Genomic DNA, 22,519 nt, shown 5'->3' on the forward strand with positions numbered 1-22,519 from the left:
AAGACGTTTTTCTGAATTGACAGAATACGTCCCTGTTTTCCACCAGCAATTAAACGCAGCCTACATTTGTGAATCTTTGCGGAGCAGCTGCAGAAAAAAAAGTCGCACAAGTCCCCAAACTGTCAGAGTCTGCTCACCTCCATACTGGCTCCAGTAAATTTCCACTCACCCCACCTCTGCTCCTATCTGCCAGCCAGCCACACCCACCTCACTAGTTCATTCCTCTCACCTGGTCTCTCAGCTGCATATCATCCACAATCCGACCCAGTATATAAGCCTCTCCAGTTCACAGACTCAGTGCCAGATTGTTCTTTGCATCGATGACAGACTTTCCAGCGTTTGGACGGATTTCCCGGCTTCGACCCTGCTTCACCCCAACCTCCCTGCCTCGTCTCTCCCACGGTAAACGCCTCTGCCTTCTGGCCCCCGACTACGAGCTTTGTCAGTGTGTTTCTGGAGCACTGTCTGCTTGTCTCCTCGGCGGCCTGGCTTCTCCCCGCACCTGCTCTTCGTCGTGAGTTTCCAGCCATCAATGCTGTGGGTCACGTCATCTTACAGACTCTAAGCTGTGTTACACCCCGGTCGTCTGGACTGCTCCTGGGTGCCTGCTCTTCCGCCTGGTATACGCTACAAGCTGCTTTTAGCCTGTTTTTGTCTGCCAACTTGCTGGTCTGCTGCAATAAAGGACATTGCCAACTCTCCCCGTGGTGTACTGCTCTTGGGTTCAATCCCCCCCCTACACAAACTGATCCGGCGAGCCGTGCACACGCATTTTACAATCTGTAAATGAATACAAAGAATGTCACAAATACTTTTAGACATTTGTGCACATGTGAAGCTATTTGAAAGCAAAAAATATTACATCTCTTAAAAATCTACATGTTAAAAATATTAATATTTTTTCAGTTTGGGATGGGTGCATTCGTAAAACTGTTTTACGCGCTCACAAATTCCTTGGTATTTATTGGTGGATCTGATCACTCATTTGTGAGACTAATTTCTCTCCATAGACTCAGTTGTAGGTCTTCAAGTCCAAACAACACGTGTTGAATTGATAGGCAAAATTCCAGAACCCATTTAATGACTCTGCACAAGTGAAGAGTTGCTCCACAGCCAGGACAGAACTGCAGCCTGCCACCATCAGGTCCTTTTTATGCCAGAGTTTTAGCTTTGTTTCCATATTATGTAGCCCCCATAAAGTTTTTAAAATGCACAAATTTTATTTTTAATGTGTGATCATATGCATTTACCTGCTAATAGAATAAATGTATGTATATTTACAAAAATTCACAACCAATTTTTGTGAATATGATGAAAGTAGCAGAAGCAAATGTCTATAACATTTTATGCCATTGTGCAAATTTGGATACATGAGTAAACAGGGATAGATTTTAAATCAAATATACAGAACTGTGGAGTTCTGTCACCAACATTTTCTGTTACCACGTTTGGATTCTTTATGTAAGTGGCACTAGACTGTAGTTTTTAGTTCACCTCGCCAGGGAGGTTATGTTTTTGCACCTGTCCATTTTTTTTTCTTTTTCAACAGGTTTACGCAGAAGCTTACAGAACATAGTTACACAAAAAATGGTGGAAGGATAGGACATGGGCCAAGAAAGAACATTGGGGCAGATCTAGACAAAGGGGCCAATCAAGGATTTATAGCTGGAGAGCTATTTCTAACCTGAGCCGGAGGAAAGATCAGGGAGGTCAGTGAACACAGCGTTCATCCTCTGGGCATTGCAAATATCCAAATAAGATTTCATGTCAATTTGGCCAGTAGTTGTCAAAACATCTTGCTTTGGACAGACAGAGGCACGGGGAGGGAACATCGCTGCTATCAGACCAGCTGCTTGCATGGAGAACAGTGTTGAACCCTAAGCAAAGCTTTTTTGTGTCTTGGTTTTTTTAACGGCTGGACATAAGTGAGGCCTTGGAATCAATTCGTCCAGCTTCCTCCGGCGGACAGCAAGCGTACCATCGATTAATCCCGCTATAAATTCCAAATCAAGCAAACTGCATCACATCGATCATGCTGTGGGCGGGCCATGGTGACTGGCATATTGGATTTTTAATAAGAGGAAAATATCAACTTCACTGTAACTAAGAACCGTCATCGAGAGGCATCGCAGAGTGAACTTCTCTGTCAGGAGAATAAAAAGGAGAGAAGGGAGGAAAAAAGAAACACTTAACGTGCACTTACCTCGACGAAGTGTGGTCTGTGCTGTGAACAGCGTGGGCCAATCGACTGTGACACCTCATTTATTACCCAGAACGCACTGGAACAGAGGTACAATGACACAGCCGTCGCCCACACTGCGGCGCCGGCCACCGGCATCTTCCCCCAACCCGCCTTCCGTGACCAGGTTTACTCACCGTGTCACCGGAGCGTCAGTGAAGAGGAGTCAGTGTTGGTTTCACTCACACATTTGACAACCAAAACATGGACTTTGCAATTATGTCAACTGCTCAGTGGAAAACGACTGGTGACGCAACTTGGGGACCCAGGACACTTTTGTTTTACAGTTTAAAAGCTGTACAACAACAGAATACGACATCAGTGGGGGGTTCTATTGTAAGCTTAATGCTATTTTATAACCTAATTGTCTGGGCGGTGATATGCACCTGTGATGTGTTTGGAAGAGTTAAATGTGAGTGCGACCTTTCATACTCCTCCAGACCACTTCCACGGAGGGAGGGAGGGAGAGTCAAAGTGTTTGCTCTTTTTTTCTTTCTTTGAAAGAAGTAAAGATAAAGCAGTTCTTATTAGCCATGGCAGGCCTGGGTGCCTCTGTGTGATAGAGATGGATGCTCCTCCGGTGGCGCGCGCACACACACACACACACACACACACACACACACACACACACAAAAGACTATATACTACACATCTACTGCTATCACTCTCTCTGCACTGAGAAGCAGGTTGTGTTGATGATTAATTAAAACATTTTTTAAAAGTGTATTTTATCTCCAGAACAGGCGGAAGAAAATAACTGTGGTGTGTATTCCGTGTGCGCCTCGTGTCACGCTCGTCTAATCCACTGTCACAAATCCACAGCCCAGTTGTTGGGAATGTGTCGCTGACATGTAGAGGATATGCCAACACTAGTGAAACTAATTTCAATTCACCTGACGGCGCATTGCAAATAAGCACGGCCACTATCCTGTTAAAATACCTATTACACTGACTCTGCTGTGCAACATGCAGTGGAGGAACCCCCCCCTCTCTGTTGGATGTTTTTTGCAATTATGCACTTTGGCGGCTGGATGAAGTGCACAGAGGGGCAAATTATCTGCAGCCTGACTAGTGAGTGTGTCTGCAAGGTTGGCTGCTGCTGGGATTAGAGCATGTGAGGCTGGAAATGAGGGGCTGATATCCAGGTCTCCTGAGCTGGAGAGAATAGAAGTTAAAAGTTTATTTAATTTGTAGTGCTTCTCAAAATGGAGGACCTGATCATTTGGTCCTTTGTTCCAAAGACAAAGGAACAGACTGGAAAACTGTGATGCCCAGAATGCTTCACTTATCACACCTTGGTGTGAACTCTCCTCCAATCTCCAGCTGCCATTGGTCACTGTGTGCCCCAGACCGCAGGGGGTCATCAGGCCCATAAAACCCCAGGGCACCCTTCTTTTCACTCTCTTCCTGCCTCTAACTTCAAGGAGACAACACTCTCCTCTCCAACCTCTCAACGGAGAGCAAAGACCTCTCTTTCTCCTCTGGGAGAAACCACTGCTCTTGGACCCTGACCTCCATGCAGGCCTGCAGAAGCAGACTGCTGCAACTTCCACAGGCAGCGACGCAAGAGCCTGCCAAAGGAGCAACCGAGGCTGGAAAGTCTGGTTTTACATCAGAGGCAGACACAAAGTCTGGTCAACTGATCAAGCTCAGGAACCACCAAGCAGAGTTAGTGTTGAGCATCGAAAAGGACACTGAAACCACACAGCACGACTGCTGCATCTTTCTGGACACACAAACAGCATCCCAAAATGAAGATTCTTCTTCTTTTCCATGGACTTGGTAACGTAACTTGGGCATACAGCATAGCATAACGCAACACGGCTAAACATAGGAGTGTTTAACTTTAAAAGTGTACTGTATTGATTTGAGTCAATGTGTTCACTTAATGTTGTTGTTATAACTATCAATAAATTATTTGGATGTTAGAACCCTGTGACTAACCCCCTCTTAACCTGAAACCCCTTTGTCCTGCAACAAATGGCCTTAGCAAAGAAGCACAGCATGTGGCCGAGCCTACACCTCTGATGCCGCCATTTTGTAGTTTCTTTGTTCACCGCCATCTTGTTTGTAGTACTTCTTAGACCTTTGACCTTTACAGCCCCCCCCCCCCCCACACACACAATCTCAGATTTGTACATATTTTGTTTGTTAGATTAGATATTGTTGTTTCAACTTATCTATCAATCAGAAATCAATTGATAGTTGGCATATTGTAAATGAGACTAAATAAATTGATTGGCTATCATTTCCCTTCCTTTGAAGGGTGGTACCCTGAGGAACTTTGATATTAATCAAAGTTATTATTTAATATTAACATATCAAATATTAATATTTTATTATTTTGATACCCATAACTGATCAATTATATTGCTTAGACAAATGGTACTTTCACCAATGTCCAGGCACAACATAATGGTGCCCCGTGTGAGGGCGGATATAGTTGGGAATTACTCATGAATGTGCAATATTAAATTCTAATATTTTGGCCAATACAAAGGTGAAATCTAGGAGTTTTAACTTCACCAAAAGTCTTTACATTCAACACCACTTGTCTACGACAGTTGTAGCTGTACTTGCAAACTAGTACATTGTGGTTAGAGTTGATTTTATCCATTAAACCTAGCTAAGAAACTGAGGAAATTCAGTTTTTAATAGCTACCCTTTTAAGTCCCATGGTTACAACAAGAACATGCTATTGTTGCTGATTGTCCAGTTCAGCCTACACTATAGAAAATAAATGCTGTCAGATTTGTGTTAATTCAAGTGCTTCCTTTTCCTTTTTATTCAAGTCACAGCGTGCTACCGGCCCTGTGAACTATAGAGAACTATAACTGGTTGTTACTGCCTTGCATTTCAGCCTAAGTAAGAAATAGAGACTGAGAGAGAGCCACAGCGTGCTACCAGCCCTGTGATATTTTGTACCTTGCTGTTACTGCCACAGTTTCCAGCCTGTGTAAACTTTAAAAGAATCCCCTAACTGTTACTGTCAGACATATCAGTTAGTTCAATTTTGGGTAAGCAAAGACAAATACCGCACCCACCAATGTTCTCTCTGTCAGTGTTCGTTGGATGTCACTAGAATCAAGAAGAAATATTCACATCATGTTATTTATATATAAAGCTTAACTGTTACAACTGCCAGATTATTTTACATCACTCATTTCTGATATGTCCAGTAACTACAGAACAAGATCGGCCAACTATTTCACTTTGGACATTCCCCGTATCTGCACGAATCTTGGAAAAACAGTTTTTATCTATTATCGAGCTTTTAAATGGAATGAATTACAAACCCACTTCCAACAACACAGTCTCAATTCACTTGGAAAATTCAAACAGTTATTATTAGTACACTTCACTGAATCTTGCAACTTGAATGTAGATTTTCAGTTTTCCATTCTTGGGCTGTTTGTCGTTTGCGGTTGTTGTCTGTAATTTGTGTTGTCTTCTGTTGCTGTAAATGTTAATTGTCCTCGGGCCTCTCTTGAAAGAGTTTTTTTTATCTCAGTGCATTTGCCTGATCAAATAAAGATCAAATAAATAAATAAATACATTTAAAAAAAAACATTACATTGGCTACAGAGAAGCCTCCTGCAAGAACTGTGCTGGGTGAGTTTGGGCTTCTTGTGTTTCCTCCCACAAGGCATCGTGACAGTGGATGTCTTCACCACCATTGTTTGTCATTGTAACTCTGACTGACCTTCTCCCAGGTCAGGAGTCCTTCAGTGACGTTAAACAAGCGGGCCGGCTGATTCCATCAGGTAGAAACACTTTTAAAATAAAGCAGCATCGCTTTAAGAACCAGTGTTCCTCCATCTTTGTTCAGCAGACACGGCACGTCGCTGAGGGGCTGGAGAGGCCGGAAACATTTGCTCCGCTTGTTTTTCTGATGATACAATACCAGGATCCAAATCATATGTTGAGATCTCCTCCTCTATAAAGTGTGTTGTAAATAATGCAACTTAAAACTGGATAAAAAGTAAATTTGGACTATTCTGGAAGACAAACATATTGTTGGAGCCGGGACATATGACGCCACTGAACGACGAACGCAGACAGTTACCTGGACACCAAATTAGATTTTGACATTTTAAAGAGGCAAGTTAAGTCACATTCTTTTAGCAAACAAAATAAATAAATCCAACACTGGATCTTATCCAAACAAACAACAGTATCAGTTTCGGTAAGAGAAACAAAACCCAGTCTGGACTATTGATGAGAGAATCCCCATGTTCTTTAACCTTCATAAATCACATGATGATCCCAGTGGTGTAGAGAACAGAATGAAGAAGGAGATTTAAAAGAGAGAAGGAGAAGGAAGAGTTCATGTATTACATTTTTCACCCATTCTCTTCTGCGGTTTGGTTCTTTGTTCATTTTCCTTCTTTCCTGCTACATTGTCATTGCACTGATCCCAAAAAGTACATCATATCCATCTCACTATTTTGTTGTGGGAGCAAGAATACCAGAGAGATTTTGAACTGGGTGTTTCCTCCGTCTTGAGGAGTGCAGTGTGCTTGAAGGATTAGAAAAACCCCATCCTGCATGAACGTCTCAGCAGCCGCCGACTCCCTGAACATGTCAGCAGATAAGTAGAGAGAAGTAAAGCAGGGGAGCAAGAAATGACAGAACACTTGAGTTCTTTCCTCTAAATCTGTTTCTTTTTACCTTCGCCAAAGAAGTTGTGTTTTCACCTCGATCCGTCTGTCTGTCAGCATGTTTACGCCAAAAACAAAGAAATGGAATTCCAGGAGAGAACTCAATCAATTCTGGTGCAGATCCAGACAAAAGGGGATCTGGGAATTGTCTTTTTTTTCCTTAAGATGAAAGATGACAGATTTCCCAGGGAATAATTCATGGAACTGGGATATTTAGGGAACAGAGTGTGTGCAGCCTGGCTGACTGTCGAGCCCTGGCGGAGGGATCTGGCCGTGGTTCAAAGATGATGAGTCGTCCGAGCATTTTGCTTCGACTTGCTTCTTCCAATGCCAACAGGGAGCGACTGGATCTTTCATTTCTAGATCAACAGCTGACTTCAGCATGCCCCTTTGCTCTTTGTTTTCAACGAGGTGTATACGATTTCACATGAAGGGGGCTAATTCAGAGGGAGGGAAGTGAAGAAACAGAGGTGGAGAAGTTGATGGAGTGATAAAAAGGAGCGGTGTCATCGGTTACATCCCAAATTGCTCTGCTAAAACTGACACTGGTGATACATCTGGAGTGACTGGTTTGTTCAGTCACTCTTCATCCCCTTCATAATTAATAACCAGCTCGTCTCATTTACTCATTTTTGCGTCATCACTGATCACCGGTATAATGTCATATAACTTTACATGCCTCATAGACGAAGCTTTGCATTGTAGGATTATGAGCAGGAGGTAGTGTACATGTCAAATACACATATTCCACTGTGGGAGTTTGAGAGCTCTGTACATTGTTTGCATTTTACAAATACAATCCTGACACATATATAGGGGTGTGTGTGCGTGACACAATTCACTGTGCAGTGAATTTAGACCGGGCAGCACATCCTTGTGACTTTGCTCTGAAAAACTCCCAACATCGGCTTCTGAATGTGGCAAACGTCACAGATCCGTCGATCCGACAGATGATGAGATGACCAATCGTGCTGATGACAGGTCGACTCTCAGATTGTCTGTAGTCGTGGCATGCAGTGGCTCATGCACATGCTAAACAAGCACACTCAACTGTAACCATAGCAACAGACATCCGAAGCCTGGTATGAAGTCAAGCCCTTGATGTTTGTTAAAGTTTCCGAGAGCTGCTCACAATGAGTGTGACTTCCAAATCAACAAAGCTCTGGTCCTTAGTTTGGTTTAATATCACGACAGTCGGGTCTGAACCAAACAACGTGCCGTGAATTCTTCCTCAGTGGGAGGAAAAGACGATACCTCACAGGATCAATTTCATCTGTGCTGAGTGACAATAGTTACATCAGTGACAGAACAGATACAATGAGGGGAAAGGAAAAAGATATTTACTTTCTGAAAAACAATAAAAGAAAAACAAAGATGTACAATAATGCAACGAGTCACAGAGTAGTGCTGTTGCACTTTGGACCACCCACAGTCAATCACACAGTGTCAAATTATTGGCCAAAATGTGCCTCAGTGACAGGAAGAGACAGAGATCAGAAGGAAGAAGAAAGAACCGTAACAGTAACACAAACCGGTTTGCTTGTGGAATGACTTTACAGCATTGGACCAAAAAACAACAGTAAACGTGACCCTTTATTACACCATAAAATATAAAAAGACTGAGGTATTTAGTTGAGGAGCAGGGATGAGTCAGTGGTCCGGCATCACCAGGGAGCGACGCGGTCGTGATGGGAGCTACACACTCTCTCTGCAGTTATGACAACCCAAAAAGTGCTTTCATATTTCACGGGACCCTTTAGAACAGTGCCTGTGTTCTCACCAGCCGTGTTGGTGCAGTTCACTCTGCCCCTGGACCGATGCAGCTGACTGGAGGCCTGTCACCTACTCTTTCACTCTACATGGCCTTATGTCGAGGTCGTGTAAGATAATCTGCAGCTCTGGTTAAAAAGGCTGCACATGGAAACGTAATAATCTCAAGATCACAACTACTGAATCTAATGATCTGACAGATGATGAGATCTAGCTCAAGTAATAACAGTAAAGGCTTTAAAATAACTGAACATGAGTTTGTTGTGTCACATGTTAAATCCCTACATCATATTAGGGGACTGATATCAAGGAGTGTCTGAAATTGAATTCAATAAAATAATACAAATTCTGATCTAGCGGATTTAAATGCAGTTTCATCAGGAGACTGTCAGGCCATGGCGGAGGTATGTCTTTCTAGTTTGATTTTTTTTTTTTAATTAAGGGAGAAGATGGATATCAGGTTATCTGTATCTGCATACAGAGTGGAACTAGCCGGTGGCTCAGTCCACTCTCTGTCCCTCCCTTATGAACATGTATCTCATTACTTTGACACGCACTAAACTGAAATAAAAAGAGCAAAATGTGTGGTTTTAGTCGTAAACTGGATCTATTTCTTGACAAAATGCAGTTAATCCCTAGATGTCTGTGCAGTTATAGCTCATGCACACCGACACATTCTGTAAGAGCTGGTTTTGGTTTTGGCCTCAGACACAATGGCACCCGTGTGTTTTAAACACTGTATGTAAGATTTACGTCATAACTATGTAAGAGTTATGAGACAAATCATGATTTAAAAATAACTTACTTAAATTAAAGAAGAGTTAAAAGAAAAAAAGCAAAGAGAGATTCATCTGGAGTTAAATGAAAAAGAAATATGACAAAAAAAGTTTCCCTCAGCACTGCTGACCGAGCAGGGAGTAAAAAACTGTGTGTGTGTGTGTGTGTGTGTGTGTGTGTTGGCACGTCTTCATATGCAGTGTATTACAAACCAAGACACTGTCACAAGCCAAACGGTTGCAGACTGTTGCTGATGCTGGTGCGACGTCCTCAGTGCAGAAATGGCAGCAGAGCAGTCAGCCAGTGTACCGACACGGAGCCCCTCACCCACAGAAACAGTTCATACAGAGCGAGTTTCCACAGGCTGAGGGATTCTGCCAGCTTGATCTGCAGACGCCTCCTCCTGGACTGAGCCTTGCTCTTCTTGTGCCTGTGGACCGGAGCAGCAGAAGAACAGGGAGAGGGTCAGGCACAGTACGAAGACACTGGGTTGAATCCAACGTTTCTTGCAAAGGCTCTTGAGTCCTCCAACAACTTTGGTGTGTGAAACATTTAAAGTTCCCCTCCACTCAAAAAAGTGTTTTTCTTCTGTTTCTGTCCCATAAAATGTCTTACATTGACTATGGGGACTTGTATCTGAGCACATGTCGTCACTATAAAGGTGTTTTCACATTCCTTTCCTGGAGGAGGAGATTTCTGTGTTTCACTTCACTGCATTTTGAAATTCAAACGAATCCTGGGCAAGCTAGATTTGGTACGTCACATACAGAAAACCAATTGCTGTCAAATATGCAAATGTGAGGCAAAGAAACTGGAAACTTCCAGTGCAGCAGAGGCAGCGCATCCACGAGAGGACGGCAGGTGTGTCAGCAGACAGTTAGTGTTAGCATTAGCAGTCCGTGAACGTTTTATGGCTGAATGTCAGCGATGTTGCCGCTAGCCATCTTGTCGTGCACATTCTTCCGCCGGTCAACCTAGCGCGATCAGCTGTGGTGGGCGGGGCCTGTGTTATTTGCAGATCATGAATATTCATAGTCCCATCATTCCTTAATGAGGGAGAGAGAGTGGATGGTTTCCATCCCCATTTCAGAGGGGTTTTAAACTCTTTGGGGGGTAAACAATATATAAGGCATAGAGGATTTTTTATATACTTTAAATCAGGAATGGAGGGGTTCTTTAAGTGACTATTGTGACTCTAAAAGATTTAATTTAATGGTTTTATAATACATCCTTATCATCAGCATATAAAAAATGTCAGATGACATTTTAACTGACTTATTCTGCACTTTTATTAGTAATAGAGTAAATATTTCTGTAATGTTATAGTACACTTTTCCAGTACACTGTAAAGTTGTTACCATAACCTGTGACCATACAGTAGATCATCTGATGTCCCAAAAAAGAGACCGTCTACTTTCAGGAGGAAACCCGAGCCGGGACCGTTATTCTTCAAAAGAGCATCCTGCAACACTCTGCGCTGAAGACACATCCTTCATTATGGAAATAGATCTATGGGAGACCATGTTAACACCACACAGACAGGAAGATAATCACCTATATCTTCTTTGTCTTACATTTTCAAATATCATTTAAAAAAAAGAAAGAAACGACAACAGTGTAAGTTGTAGAAGATGTGTAGAGTTCGACAGGATCCCCTGGTGCCTATATTATATTACAACCCATGGCACGACAATTGGTTAATATTTTATAAGATGTGCTTATTCAGACAACCTCTACCTCTGTCAGCAGAACAGCAGCAGGCAAGGGACCCTCTGTTTGTGTGTGTGTGTGTGTGTGTGTGTCCGTCCGGAGCCCTGTCCCTCACCCATCAGCCGGGAGCTGAGGTGACAGTCCACATCCCTCCTCTCACAGCCTGTACAGGCTAATTTCAATTTCTCTTCCAAAGCCACTTACTTGTCAGCTTAGTTTGTCTGTAGTTCTGACACATTTTCCATCCTACCATTTCACTAGGTGCACACGCACGAGTCTCACAAACTGAAGAATATGAGTCACATAGTATTGGTGTTTCACTATGCGGAGTACATGTTCAGAATATTGACCTGATGATGTCTTTGTCACAATTTGTCCGACAGTGAGAAGGGTGTAAAAAGCACCAGAGTTTGTTGTGTTGTTGGCTACAGTATTAAAACACATTTAGGACAGCCTGACAGGGAAAAAGGGGCCACAATCGCTCTGACCTGGCCAAGGCACGTATGCAGCAGCGGGACATGTTGATGAAGGACGAGGATGCGGCTCTGGTCTGTAAGGTGGTCTCGATGCCCCTCAGCAGGTCGTTGGTCTTCAGCAGCAGGAGCATCTGACGGGGCACCCGATTCAAGAGCTCGCTGATCTGGGGCAGGTACAGGGTTGCGTTGGTCCGTATCTCAACGTCCTGCCGAGGCAGACGGACAGAGAGGAAAGCTTGGTCTTTAGTGGTTAAATGATCTAATATCATAATAAAACCCTGCACATGCACACATTTTGTTCCCGATAATGTCTGACTAGATGTCTGACCAGATGAGGCACAGATCAGTCTTCCTTGACTTAATGTTTGCTTGGGCAAAAAAAAAAAAAAAAAAATGAAGAGGATTTTATGAGATGTAATTTTTGGGGACGTAACCTTGTAGGTTACTTTGGTTTGGCTACGAAGCTCAGATTGATTTTGTTTTTTTCCTTCTGCATACTCAAGACATGTTTCTGAATCGATGAACATAACAGAGATGTTGGGGTCTGGGACCAGGCAAAAGTGAAACTGACAAACATGTTCGTCGTGGCCTTGAGTTGTTACTGTTGCCTAAGTGGGAAGCAGCGCTCCTATGTCTATCAAAGGTTTTGTCAGGAACCAGTGAGGTTTAGAAAATAGATTTATTCAGTATATTTCCATATTATATTTATATTATGTATTTCACATTAGACTTGAAGCATTTGAACTTTCCACCGGTGTATTTGTTAGAAGTTATTCGTGCGGCTGGTACCAACCTGCAGCTGAATGTCAGGAAAACAGAAGGGGTCAACGGCAGACCAAACAAACACAATACGGGACTGAACCCCGCCACATCCAAGGCACAACAACTGGACATTGTCCTTTTCCAACGTCTTCCCACCCGACATCCCAGACCTCAACATGTACGTGGGTATACAGGAAGACACGTGAACGAGCATATTCGATGCATGCATCTAGATATTGATATTGTTTTGATGATAAATGTATTGACACTAGTTTGTCATCACTTGTAAGCATTCATATTGTTATACAACTCCTCTATCCCCCGATATGTTTACATTACATGTCACTAACCCTGTTTGTGTTTTCTATCTCTCCTAGTGTATCTCTGACCCCAGAGCTGCAGGACCCAAACCCGTCATTATTATTGTTGTTATTATTATTATTATTATAATTGTATTTTTTAATTATAAGTATCAGTCTGGTAGAGATTAGAGCGGCGGTTGTACAACTGTCCTCTCTCTCTCTTCTCTCCTACTGTCTCTCCTCCCACCCTCTTTCTGCCCACCTCTCCTCTCTTCCTCCTCTCTCTCCTCACCCCAACCGGTCGAGACAGATGACCGCCCACAACTGAGTCTGGTTCTGTCAGAGATTTCTTCCTGTTAAACCGTCGCCAAGTGCTTTGCTCATTGTGGGATTTGTTGGGTTTTCCCTGTAATATTGTAATATTGACCTCACTATGTTAAGTGCCTTGAGACAATGTATGTTGTGATATGGCGCTATACAAATAAAATTGAATTGAATTGAATATTATTTTCAGTTTTTCTTGTGTGAAATGGTAATATCACTTGGGTAGAATCTTCAGATAAGCCCACTGGGAGGTAGAAAAAGAGAGTCAGATGGATGATATTTGTTCCTTTTGATTTTGAAGATGCGTGCTCAGGTCTCCGTGTGACGGTCCGTGTCCATGACATGACACTTTGAGTCACGGAGCAAAGTGGACCGTGAGCCCACCAACACTTCATTTAGCAATCTTTAGACAGAAAGTACAATCAACAACAGGATATTACAGGAGAGAACAAACAACATGCCAATTTTACATCTGCCCCGTTCAGAAAAGTTTGACTCACATTAAAACTGTATTGTAATTTGTATTTCTTATAGCTACAGTCTCTTACTTCTGTATGTAACCGGTGGAGTCTAGCGTTTTTTCTGCGTTGTGTAATGAAGACACCCAGACCGCGGAAATCTTTGGAGGCAATCTCCGTTTAAATAAATGAATAAATGAATCCTCCAGTCAATGTTGGTCATAAAACCCCTCTCCCGTGGAGTGCATTAGCAAAAAGGGGCAAGAGAACATACCTGACGATGGAAAGAAAAAGAGGTTAATACGTCCTCCATTCATTGTTGGTCATGAAACCCCTATACAAATCAAATGGTAAAATATGTCAGCACATTACACCAAACTTTAAGGTAAGAGATAAACTTTATAACGTACCAACAGAAAGGCTAAATTAGAGAACACAATATCACGTACCTCTCCCGTGGAGTGCATTAGCAAAAAGGGGAGAGGTAAAAGGGGAAATGCCCTTTTATGGGTAGGGTCCTCCAAAAGGGAACAGAACCTCAGTCACACAAACGTTCCACATATTGACTATAGGGAGGCTTAACCATGTCAGGCAGTGCCCTTTAACAAATTTTGTGTAATTACAATACAAATGTATTGGACTTGACTTAGCAGAAGAAGAAGCAGGAGCGGTAATGACTGTGGTCGAGGTGAAGTGCTCTGGTAAAAGGAAAGCAAATGATTGCACGGGCTGGTGTTATTTAACACTCGCTGGAGGTGTAGATGCTCACATCACTGTGCACCGCTGCTTAAGGTGGATAACTACTTTGCTCTGTTCAAGGAACCACCCTTTGTCTGCAAAAACAACACATATGCAACACCAAAGACACCCACTGCCTCCTTCACAGCATGTCAGTGCTGAACTGTCAGTCTCCACTGGTAGTGCACTGTGCCCTATAGACTGGACCACCTCCACTGGGAGGCGACTGAACAATTAAGAGCTTTGAGCAGCAGAAAAGATCAAATCACTCACACATAGCTGTACATATTTGACTCACATTAGGATGTAGCTGAAGGGTTACAACACAGGCCACATCACCACAACGTTCACTGTCATAATCCAGCATATTTAGCAAACACTATGTAGAAACAAAGGCAAACTTTAGTATATCCTTGTTGTATATGTACTTATCCAGTTTGTGTGTGGGTGCGTGTGACAGCAGCACTGTCACAGCTGTCAGTACCGATAAACAGAGAGTTGACAGGCAGAGAGAGACAGACAGCAAGTCAACATCCTGACACAGATAAACTCTGTCTCTGCTCTCTGTCTGTCTGTCTTTGTCTCATGCCCACAGGAAGTGATGTGAAGTAGCAACACTGACGCAGCAAACCGCATCGGATTCGGACGCATTATCCTCCGGTCTACCTACACAGGGCCATAGTGTGATTTGATGTGAGACAGACGAACACATGCAGATACAGTGCTTACAACAATAGTAACACGGGAGTACAAATGGCTTTGGCAGTCTTGTTTTTCATATTTCACTACAAAATGGTTGAGATACATTATAAGTGCAAGATTCTCTGCCTTTGTACAAATATGTTTGTTATACAGAACAGACCCTAATCTCCATCCACACGGAAACTCAATGATAAAACATTGATTGCTTTTTATGATTTATCTCAAAAAGTGAAATATAATTACAAGTTAAGACAAACACATTTTTTATTTGATCAGCTGTGATTACACGTGATCATTGGATAGGAGGTGACAGAAAGTTGACATTTTACCTGGATGCCCCCTGACTGCGTCACAACAGGCTTTCATCATTGAGTTTTCCTACAAAAGCAGTGGAAACCAACTCAGCTGAGGCTACAGTAAGACGGTGGTGATAATCCCATAATACACACTTCCACTAGTAGGAGACCTGACGTGAACCCCATTCATCTGAGTGGATGCACATATTTGATTCACCCTCCAAGACCCAAACTCCACCTGCTGTAGTCCCTTTACACAACAATAATAGTGGCTCAGTTCTCTTCAAGTGTCCCAGTAAGCCGATACAGTGTGACAGCGTGCACAGTATCATACACCTGACAGGACGCCAAACAGAATTACGGCAAAACAGTAACTTAAACTGTTGCTGAATCAGCACACACACAAAGACAAGACTGAAGCCCAGTGTTGGGGGCAACTTCAGCTATATGAAAAAGGAAATGTGAAAGAAAAAAAAAATATGTCTACCATGAACTTTTTTCATTTTCATTTATGTATAAAAATAAAACAATCCGTAACCAGATGCCATCTGATTAACAGGCTAGCTGGTTGACCACAGCCCAGTGCCAAAGTATTATACAGTACGTTAACAACTACAGTAGTTGTCTCTGCATGGAAAATACATTTAGATGTTATTCTATAGATCTGATTCAATTTCAGTCCTGATGCAGGAGAGAACAGCAGGTGGGGAAAATCACGAGCACAGCTGTCAATCATCTTCCACATGTCAAACAACACAATTGCAAAAAAAGTTTTCATGTGAGCGAAAACATGCGTGGCGCTACGTCCTGAACAAGTGGCCACACGCAGTGACGTCACGCTGCCTCCAGTTTAACAATTTGACCAGCACCAGAAGCACGCCATGAAAAAAGTCTAATCTTCATTATTTTGATTCCTGCTTCCTTCTCATTTTGGTAGTTTTGCATGTGGTCTTCGCAAATGGCAATTATTTGTTTATACATTAAATTATATTATACGTTTATTCGCATATAGAGGAGGGAATTGAGAGCCGAACACAAGTGGAGGTTTATTTACCAAAGAAAAAAAGAAAAATGCCCATCGAGAACATAGGGATAAAGACATAAACATACAACATAATACCCCCACCCCCTCCCAGCCCAAATAACTGGGTATTCTGAAGTGCTCTGCTGAGTCCTGCTTGGGGAATAACAATTAGTAGCAATTATGGGAGGTTGGTTAGTAGGCCTTACAGCTGTCAGCAGGACACAGAGAAGGCGACAGTGCCCTCATTTGCATCTGAAAGCTTCAATAAGGACATATTGTATTGCGAGTGATGCGATAATAGGCTGCGCAAAAGGCAACGCAAATGCGGATGGGGGAGGTGGAATATGTGCCGGTGATTTTTCTTTTCTCCCCAGTGTAGCAGAGGGTTGGCAGAATGGTTTCATTCAGCAGCCAGCAGATATTAGAAAAAACTGTGGGCAGAGACGGAGGGAGAGAGGGAGAGAATCAGAATCTACAGTAAGATCTGCTATTACCGACGCCATTGTGAGTGGAAAAATGCAACTGTGCTCGGGACAGTAAACACATACCCATGTTCACCAGGTAGTCGAGGTTTCACTCAGAAATCTCAGTTGTGTCAGTGTACTAAATGTTTCCCATTGGGTGGATGTGGAGGAGTTGAGGACAATTGGCCCCATTATTGGTGAGGCAGCTAATAAAATAAACGTCCCCTCTCCCCATAAACAAACCAAACCTGAAGCAAACAAGAACATATTTCAAAATTAGGGCTGAATAGCCTTTTTGCCCAATGCATGAAATATCTAGATTATGAAAATCTGTACAAATTTTCTACAAATAAGAGTTACTGTTCTGCACACTGCACCGACCAGGGAGCAGCTTCTTCTTTTTCTTCATCTGTGATAAAACTGATTATCGATGTCGCTCTATTTAATTTTTTTGACAGTGGTTTAGGTTTGTTGTTATTTTTGCTCAATTGCAATGCACAATATGTCCTAAAAAACAATATGTCCCAATGCACAATATGTCCAAAAGGATGTTCAGGTAAAAAAATATAAAAATCATTGGCCCCAAGTTTAAACAAAAATCTGGCTGCTTGGTCTAGCCCAAGACAAGATAATCTTGACAGGGCAAACTACCACGTGTTTCATATTTTTGACTAATTACTCCATTTTCGGTGTTTAGAAAATAAACACTCATCAAAAAAAATAAGGGAAAAAAAGGCTAGAGCTCTAAAAGCACTCAACGCTTGCTGCATGCGACTGCATTAACGCTAATGGAATGCCTCCCTCACTTGTTAAAAGCAGGAGTTAAAAAAATGATCCGTGCATTAAGTGCATAGAGAGGACACAGTGAAGAGAGGGGATGTGATCAAGAGAGGGACAGCAGAGGAAAGAAGGGAGGAGATGTCAGAAGGGATATAGTAAGAAAGACAAAGCAAAGCCGATGAGTGGTCGTGGCAACAGCAATGTCTCAAAATGTCTTCTTAGCTTCAGAGTGCTACACAATCAAGTGTTCGAGCAGAGGGCACCGGAGTGGATTCAGCCTAATGGTGTGTGTGTGTGTGTGTGTGTGTGTGTGTGAAACAGGATATTGATGGAAGTGCTTTCATGTCAGCTAAAGTGGGGGGCACACCTTACTTCGACACATTCTCACACTGAAATACTACTATGCTGATGAATGCATAAAATTCCCTCAATAATGTGCAACGATCCAGCTTCTTTGCAAAAAAAATAATGATGCAGCCACCTACTGCAGCTGAATGTCCTTTTACATCCTGTTTTTTGTTAATCACGCTGTGCTGCGTCAAGCCACCAACACTCAAGTGTTTGTGTGAACCTGCACCCCACCTACACACGGCCATCAACTCATTTGCGCTATGTTGTCCATACCATGACATAGCATTCTCTGGCAAGTCACCATCCACAGCACTTTACAGTTTAAAATGGAAAAGTTCTGGAATGCTAGTCGGCCTGGAAAAATATCCAGTGCTGCGTTGTAGTATGGACGGGCAGGAACAGAGACGCACCCACAATCACTTCCTGATCGTTTTTTAAAATCAACTAGCAGCAGTGAAGGCAAAAATTGTAAACGCTTACTGTCATTAACAGTTCCACCTCGTCGTCGGTCCGAGAAAAGAAATCCTTTCATTTACTTTTCGTCAATGTTGTTTCTCCTGAGGTGTATTTTCTGTAATCAAGCAATCAAGTGTAGAGTAGACAATGTGCTTCCTGTTGACACCGGCATGCCTATGACTAGTCTATGTGAATAGTCATGTAAAATGCGTATGTTAGTATGGACAGGAATTATTACTAATACTAATAAGTAGCTCAAGCGCTTGTGTGAGCGGAGATCATTTTTGTTTTTAAACGCCATTGAGTATGGATGTGGCCTATGTATGGTAGCCGCGATACATTTTCTCTGGTGCATCTTGCTGAGGAGATGGAATTTGTAATCCCTTCTGGATGTTAGCTCATTTCGGCCACTTGGTTCTCGATTTCATTCTTTTGCTCATTACTTAGTGTTTGTTCAACACAAGTGAGGGTTAGAGAGTAGCTCTGGTGACTAATCCAGAGGTTCACCTTCAGGCTCCAACTACTTCTTCACTACGGCAAACTGGTCCAATGTCTACATTTTGGTGAGTATCATTCAGTCTCAAACAACATTGGTCTTTATGGAAAGCTACTGCAGGCTCATGTTACCAGCTACAGACCAGTACAGATCAAAGGGGCAGAAGAAACTGTCTCTCTCTTTGTTGTTGATGAGATTCCACTGCACTGACTGAGCCTCGAACCCGCACCGCAGTCTTGGGTATGTGAGACTGACGCTCGAACCACTAAAAGATTTTGTCTCTTGAACATTAACACATTTAATTAGTGGGCATTTGCGAACATGACTTGGCCTGGAACCCAGACCAATCATAGGTCGGGCCTCAGTCATGTTCAGACAGACATTAATCCAAAACGGGACAGTTTTTATACGATGACTGACAGAGGAGCATCACTGAAGCATTTCTGTGAACAACCAAGACGGCTGCAGCTGATGTGGACAGGTCTGTTTAATCTGCTATGGCAGAACAGTATTAAACAAATTGCATGGTATGTTTTCTCTCGAAGGACACACGACCGCCCGTACAGTGTTTGTTGATACGCCACATCAGACGTTTCACTGCTGTGATTGGTCGTCTGAAGAGCATCCAGAGGCGTTTTGATCTGCGACAGTTGAAAACACCCCTCGAAAATCAAAAATGAGCTGAGATGCAATAGCCAGAAAAGACTGATGCTGATGTTTTTTTCTTGGAAGGACCGTCTACCTCCTGTACAAAGACGGCTGCAGAACGCTTCAGCTCCTTTCATTTGCCGGGGAGTCACAATCACTCCTGTTGTTTGCAATTTTAAACGATTACCACACATGATCACAGCTAAAAACAAATGCTGATATGCAAACAGACACTTATCATGAATAGTCATAAACATATCCTCTAGTCTTGTGTCTCAGTCAACATCGAAATGAAATAAAATGAAAACACTTTCATGCTTAATGTGCAGTCCATTTTATCAACTCTGACACTTTGATGGGTCCTACAGCTTGATAAATGAAATAAATCCAAGTACAAATAACAGAAACTGTCCTCACTGCCAATATGGAGTGAGGTGATGAATAGAGGGACCATGAGGAAAAATCAGGACGACATAAGAAGATGAAATTGAGGAGCAGTAAGCAGTGGAGCCAGGGCAGAACAGCGGACAGGAAATGAAGAAAAAAGTAAAACCACTGAGCTGTGAGGAAAACTGAGGGAAGCGCACATGAAATCACAATGCCACTGTTTTTGCTCCTCTCTCTCGCTCTCTCTCTCTTGGCATCTTGTCATTTCTACGCTTGGATATTAGATTATGTGAAAGATTGGAATGTTAATATTAGAATTTAATAATGTAATGCTCTGATTTTACTATACAATTTCAGTATAGCATAAATTCAGTTATATTCTATACAGTATTTAATACCAATTGCTAATTATTCAATTTCACTAACACAATCACGGTGTTGCGCCGATTCAATTTGCACTTTGTAATTATGCAGTTTCAAATGTGAACATGGAAAAAAAAAGTAATTTATATTGAACAATAAATGATTTCATGTAAATACTGGTATACCTGGACTTCTATAATATCAATCCTGAATATATCTCTTAAGATCAATGTTTTCAATAATCTAATAATAATTTTCCTGTTTGAATGTTTCATGCACAGGGGTCAGTACACATATTTATAATATATTCATAATAGTAAATAATATATTTATAATAGTAAAATATCGAACTGGAGCCAAATTAACAACCCTGAAATATGTCACCAGGAGATCACATTACTTCTCTGCAGAGGACTTTAGTTATAGCACCACCTGCAGGACAAACATCACTTTTAGCCCCAAGTCATGTTAAGAATTTGTTTGTATGCATCACTGCAGAGTGCACTTGTAGTCCTGTCGATACACAAAGCTATTTAGGTTTTTCAATGTGTGATACCGATGTGGTTTTACTGGACAATTTTTTTATATCGCTGATAGTATCATGTATACATTTAACTGGCACTTCTGTCTGGATCCTGTCTGATTCCACAAACACATCAATACATTCTCAGAAATGCCAAAAAAGACGAGAGTTATTCATGCACTGGCCCGTGCCCAGTTCTCCCTTGCCCTGCCCATCATGTAAGAGGGGGTGGCACACGCTAGCAGACTGTTCTGTAGTGCTTTTGCCAGCTTCAAAATGTTGCATAAGAGAGGTATAAATAAACTGGCTTTTGAGAACAGATGGCTTTGTGGAACCCCTGTGGGTAAAGGGATACTGATACACACAAACACGTTTTCTGACTGGTGAATTCTAAACAACAGTCTCATCTTGAGGAAAAACTTAGTCACTCCAATTCTAGTCATGTCAACATTGATGTGACTTCTTAGTGTCAATGTCTGGGCCTCGTTGGGCTCGGAACACTTTGCCAAAAGCCAGAGGACATTACAAATTCATGGGGATACTATTATAAAATGTAACTTTTACATCACATTACAAGTGACTTACAATAATTGGTCACATACCAGTGGTGGGCAGGTAGCATTAAGGGGCCTTGCCTAAGGGCCAACACTGGATTTGTAGCCATGCCCTGACTGGGAATCAAAGTAAATATCATGATAGACAATGTTGAAATAGAAAGAGTCTATGAATGCAAATTTTTAGGAGTGATTATGGACCTCAAATTATGCTGGAAACCACATTTTAAATAAGTTAAAACAAAATGATCTATGTCCATTGCAATACTACATAAAACAAAAAATGTGCTCAAATCAAATTCATTACATATATTGTACTGTTCGTTAACATTGCCATACATTACATACGGTGTGGAAATATGGGGAAACACGTACAAAACAATTACTTACCCTATTTTTATATTACAAAAGAGAGCAATAACAATTATTAACAGAGCAGAATATCATGAACCAACCAATAGATTATTTATAAACTCACACAAACTTAAATTTGGAGACTTGGGGATGTTGAAAACAGTCCAAATAAGGTATTGAGTCAAAAATAGGATGGTTCCAAGTATGAACTAAGGGGGAATGTGCATGTTCCCTAAGATAAAGATGAGAACAAATGTAAAACAAAGATATCAGCCAAAGGAGTACACTTGTGGAACTTTTTAGATGAGGAAATGAAAATGTGTAACACGCTACAGAGATTTAAAAAACAAATACTAAAAAAGAAAAAAGGAGTAAACTTGTGGAACTTTTTAGATGAGGAAATAAAAAATGTGTAACACGCAACAGAGATTTAAAAAACAAATACTAAAAAAGAAGATACTCAACAAATATAAAAGTGAGGCATGTAAGGCAATGTGTATATTAATGGGAATGTATTTTGTTGTTCATTTTATTTATTTTGTTTTGTTATCTTCTGCAAGTAATATGAGTGTTATTATGTAATACTGTATGTACACACAGAAACTAATAATAATGAAAATAATAATTAATAATACATTTTGTAAGATTGATAAGATCCCGAGGAACCTAAGAACAACATATAAATAAAATATAATGTAAAAGGGGTAGGTGTAATAAGCAAATGCTTCAACCTACCTGACGGAAAGGGCTGGTAAGTATTGAGTATAAAAGAGTTAAGATGATACTTTGTTTTGTTTTCTTTTTTTTTACCATTTATGTTATGTATGTGATGTTGTGTATCTATGTGATAGAAATAAACTAACTAAACTTACTTAACTTATGATCATATGTTGTTCAGTCCACC

General features: G+C 41.6%; 1 protein-coding gene across 3 annotated transcripts in view; it reads right to left on the bottom strand.

The window, feature by feature from the left end:
* Positions 1-5,336: 5,336 nt before the first annotated feature.
* Positions 5,337-22,519, bottom strand: part of adck1 (aarF domain containing kinase 1) — a 66,897-nt gene continuing 49,714 nt past the window's right edge. For 2 of the 3 annotated variants that reach the window (XM_035610748.2, XM_035610749.2), the window contains exons 10-11: positions 11,646-11,839; positions 5,337-9,877 (exon numbers count right to left, since the gene is read on the bottom strand). In XM_035610748.2, the coding sequence (XP_035466641.2) occupies positions 9,718-9,877; positions 11,646-11,839 (354 nt within the window). In that variant the 3' untranslated portion in view covers positions 5,337-9,717. The remainder of the gene's footprint in view (positions 9,878-11,645; positions 11,840-22,519) is intronic. The other variant, XM_047337835.1, reaches the window with a different exon arrangement.

The sequence above is a fragment of the Scophthalmus maximus genome, chromosome 15 (assembly GCF_022379125.1).
Source record: "Scophthalmus maximus strain ysfricsl-2021 chromosome 15, ASM2237912v1, whole genome shotgun sequence".
Classification (NCBI taxonomy): Eukaryota; Metazoa; Chordata; class Actinopteri; order Pleuronectiformes; family Scophthalmidae; genus Scophthalmus; species Scophthalmus maximus.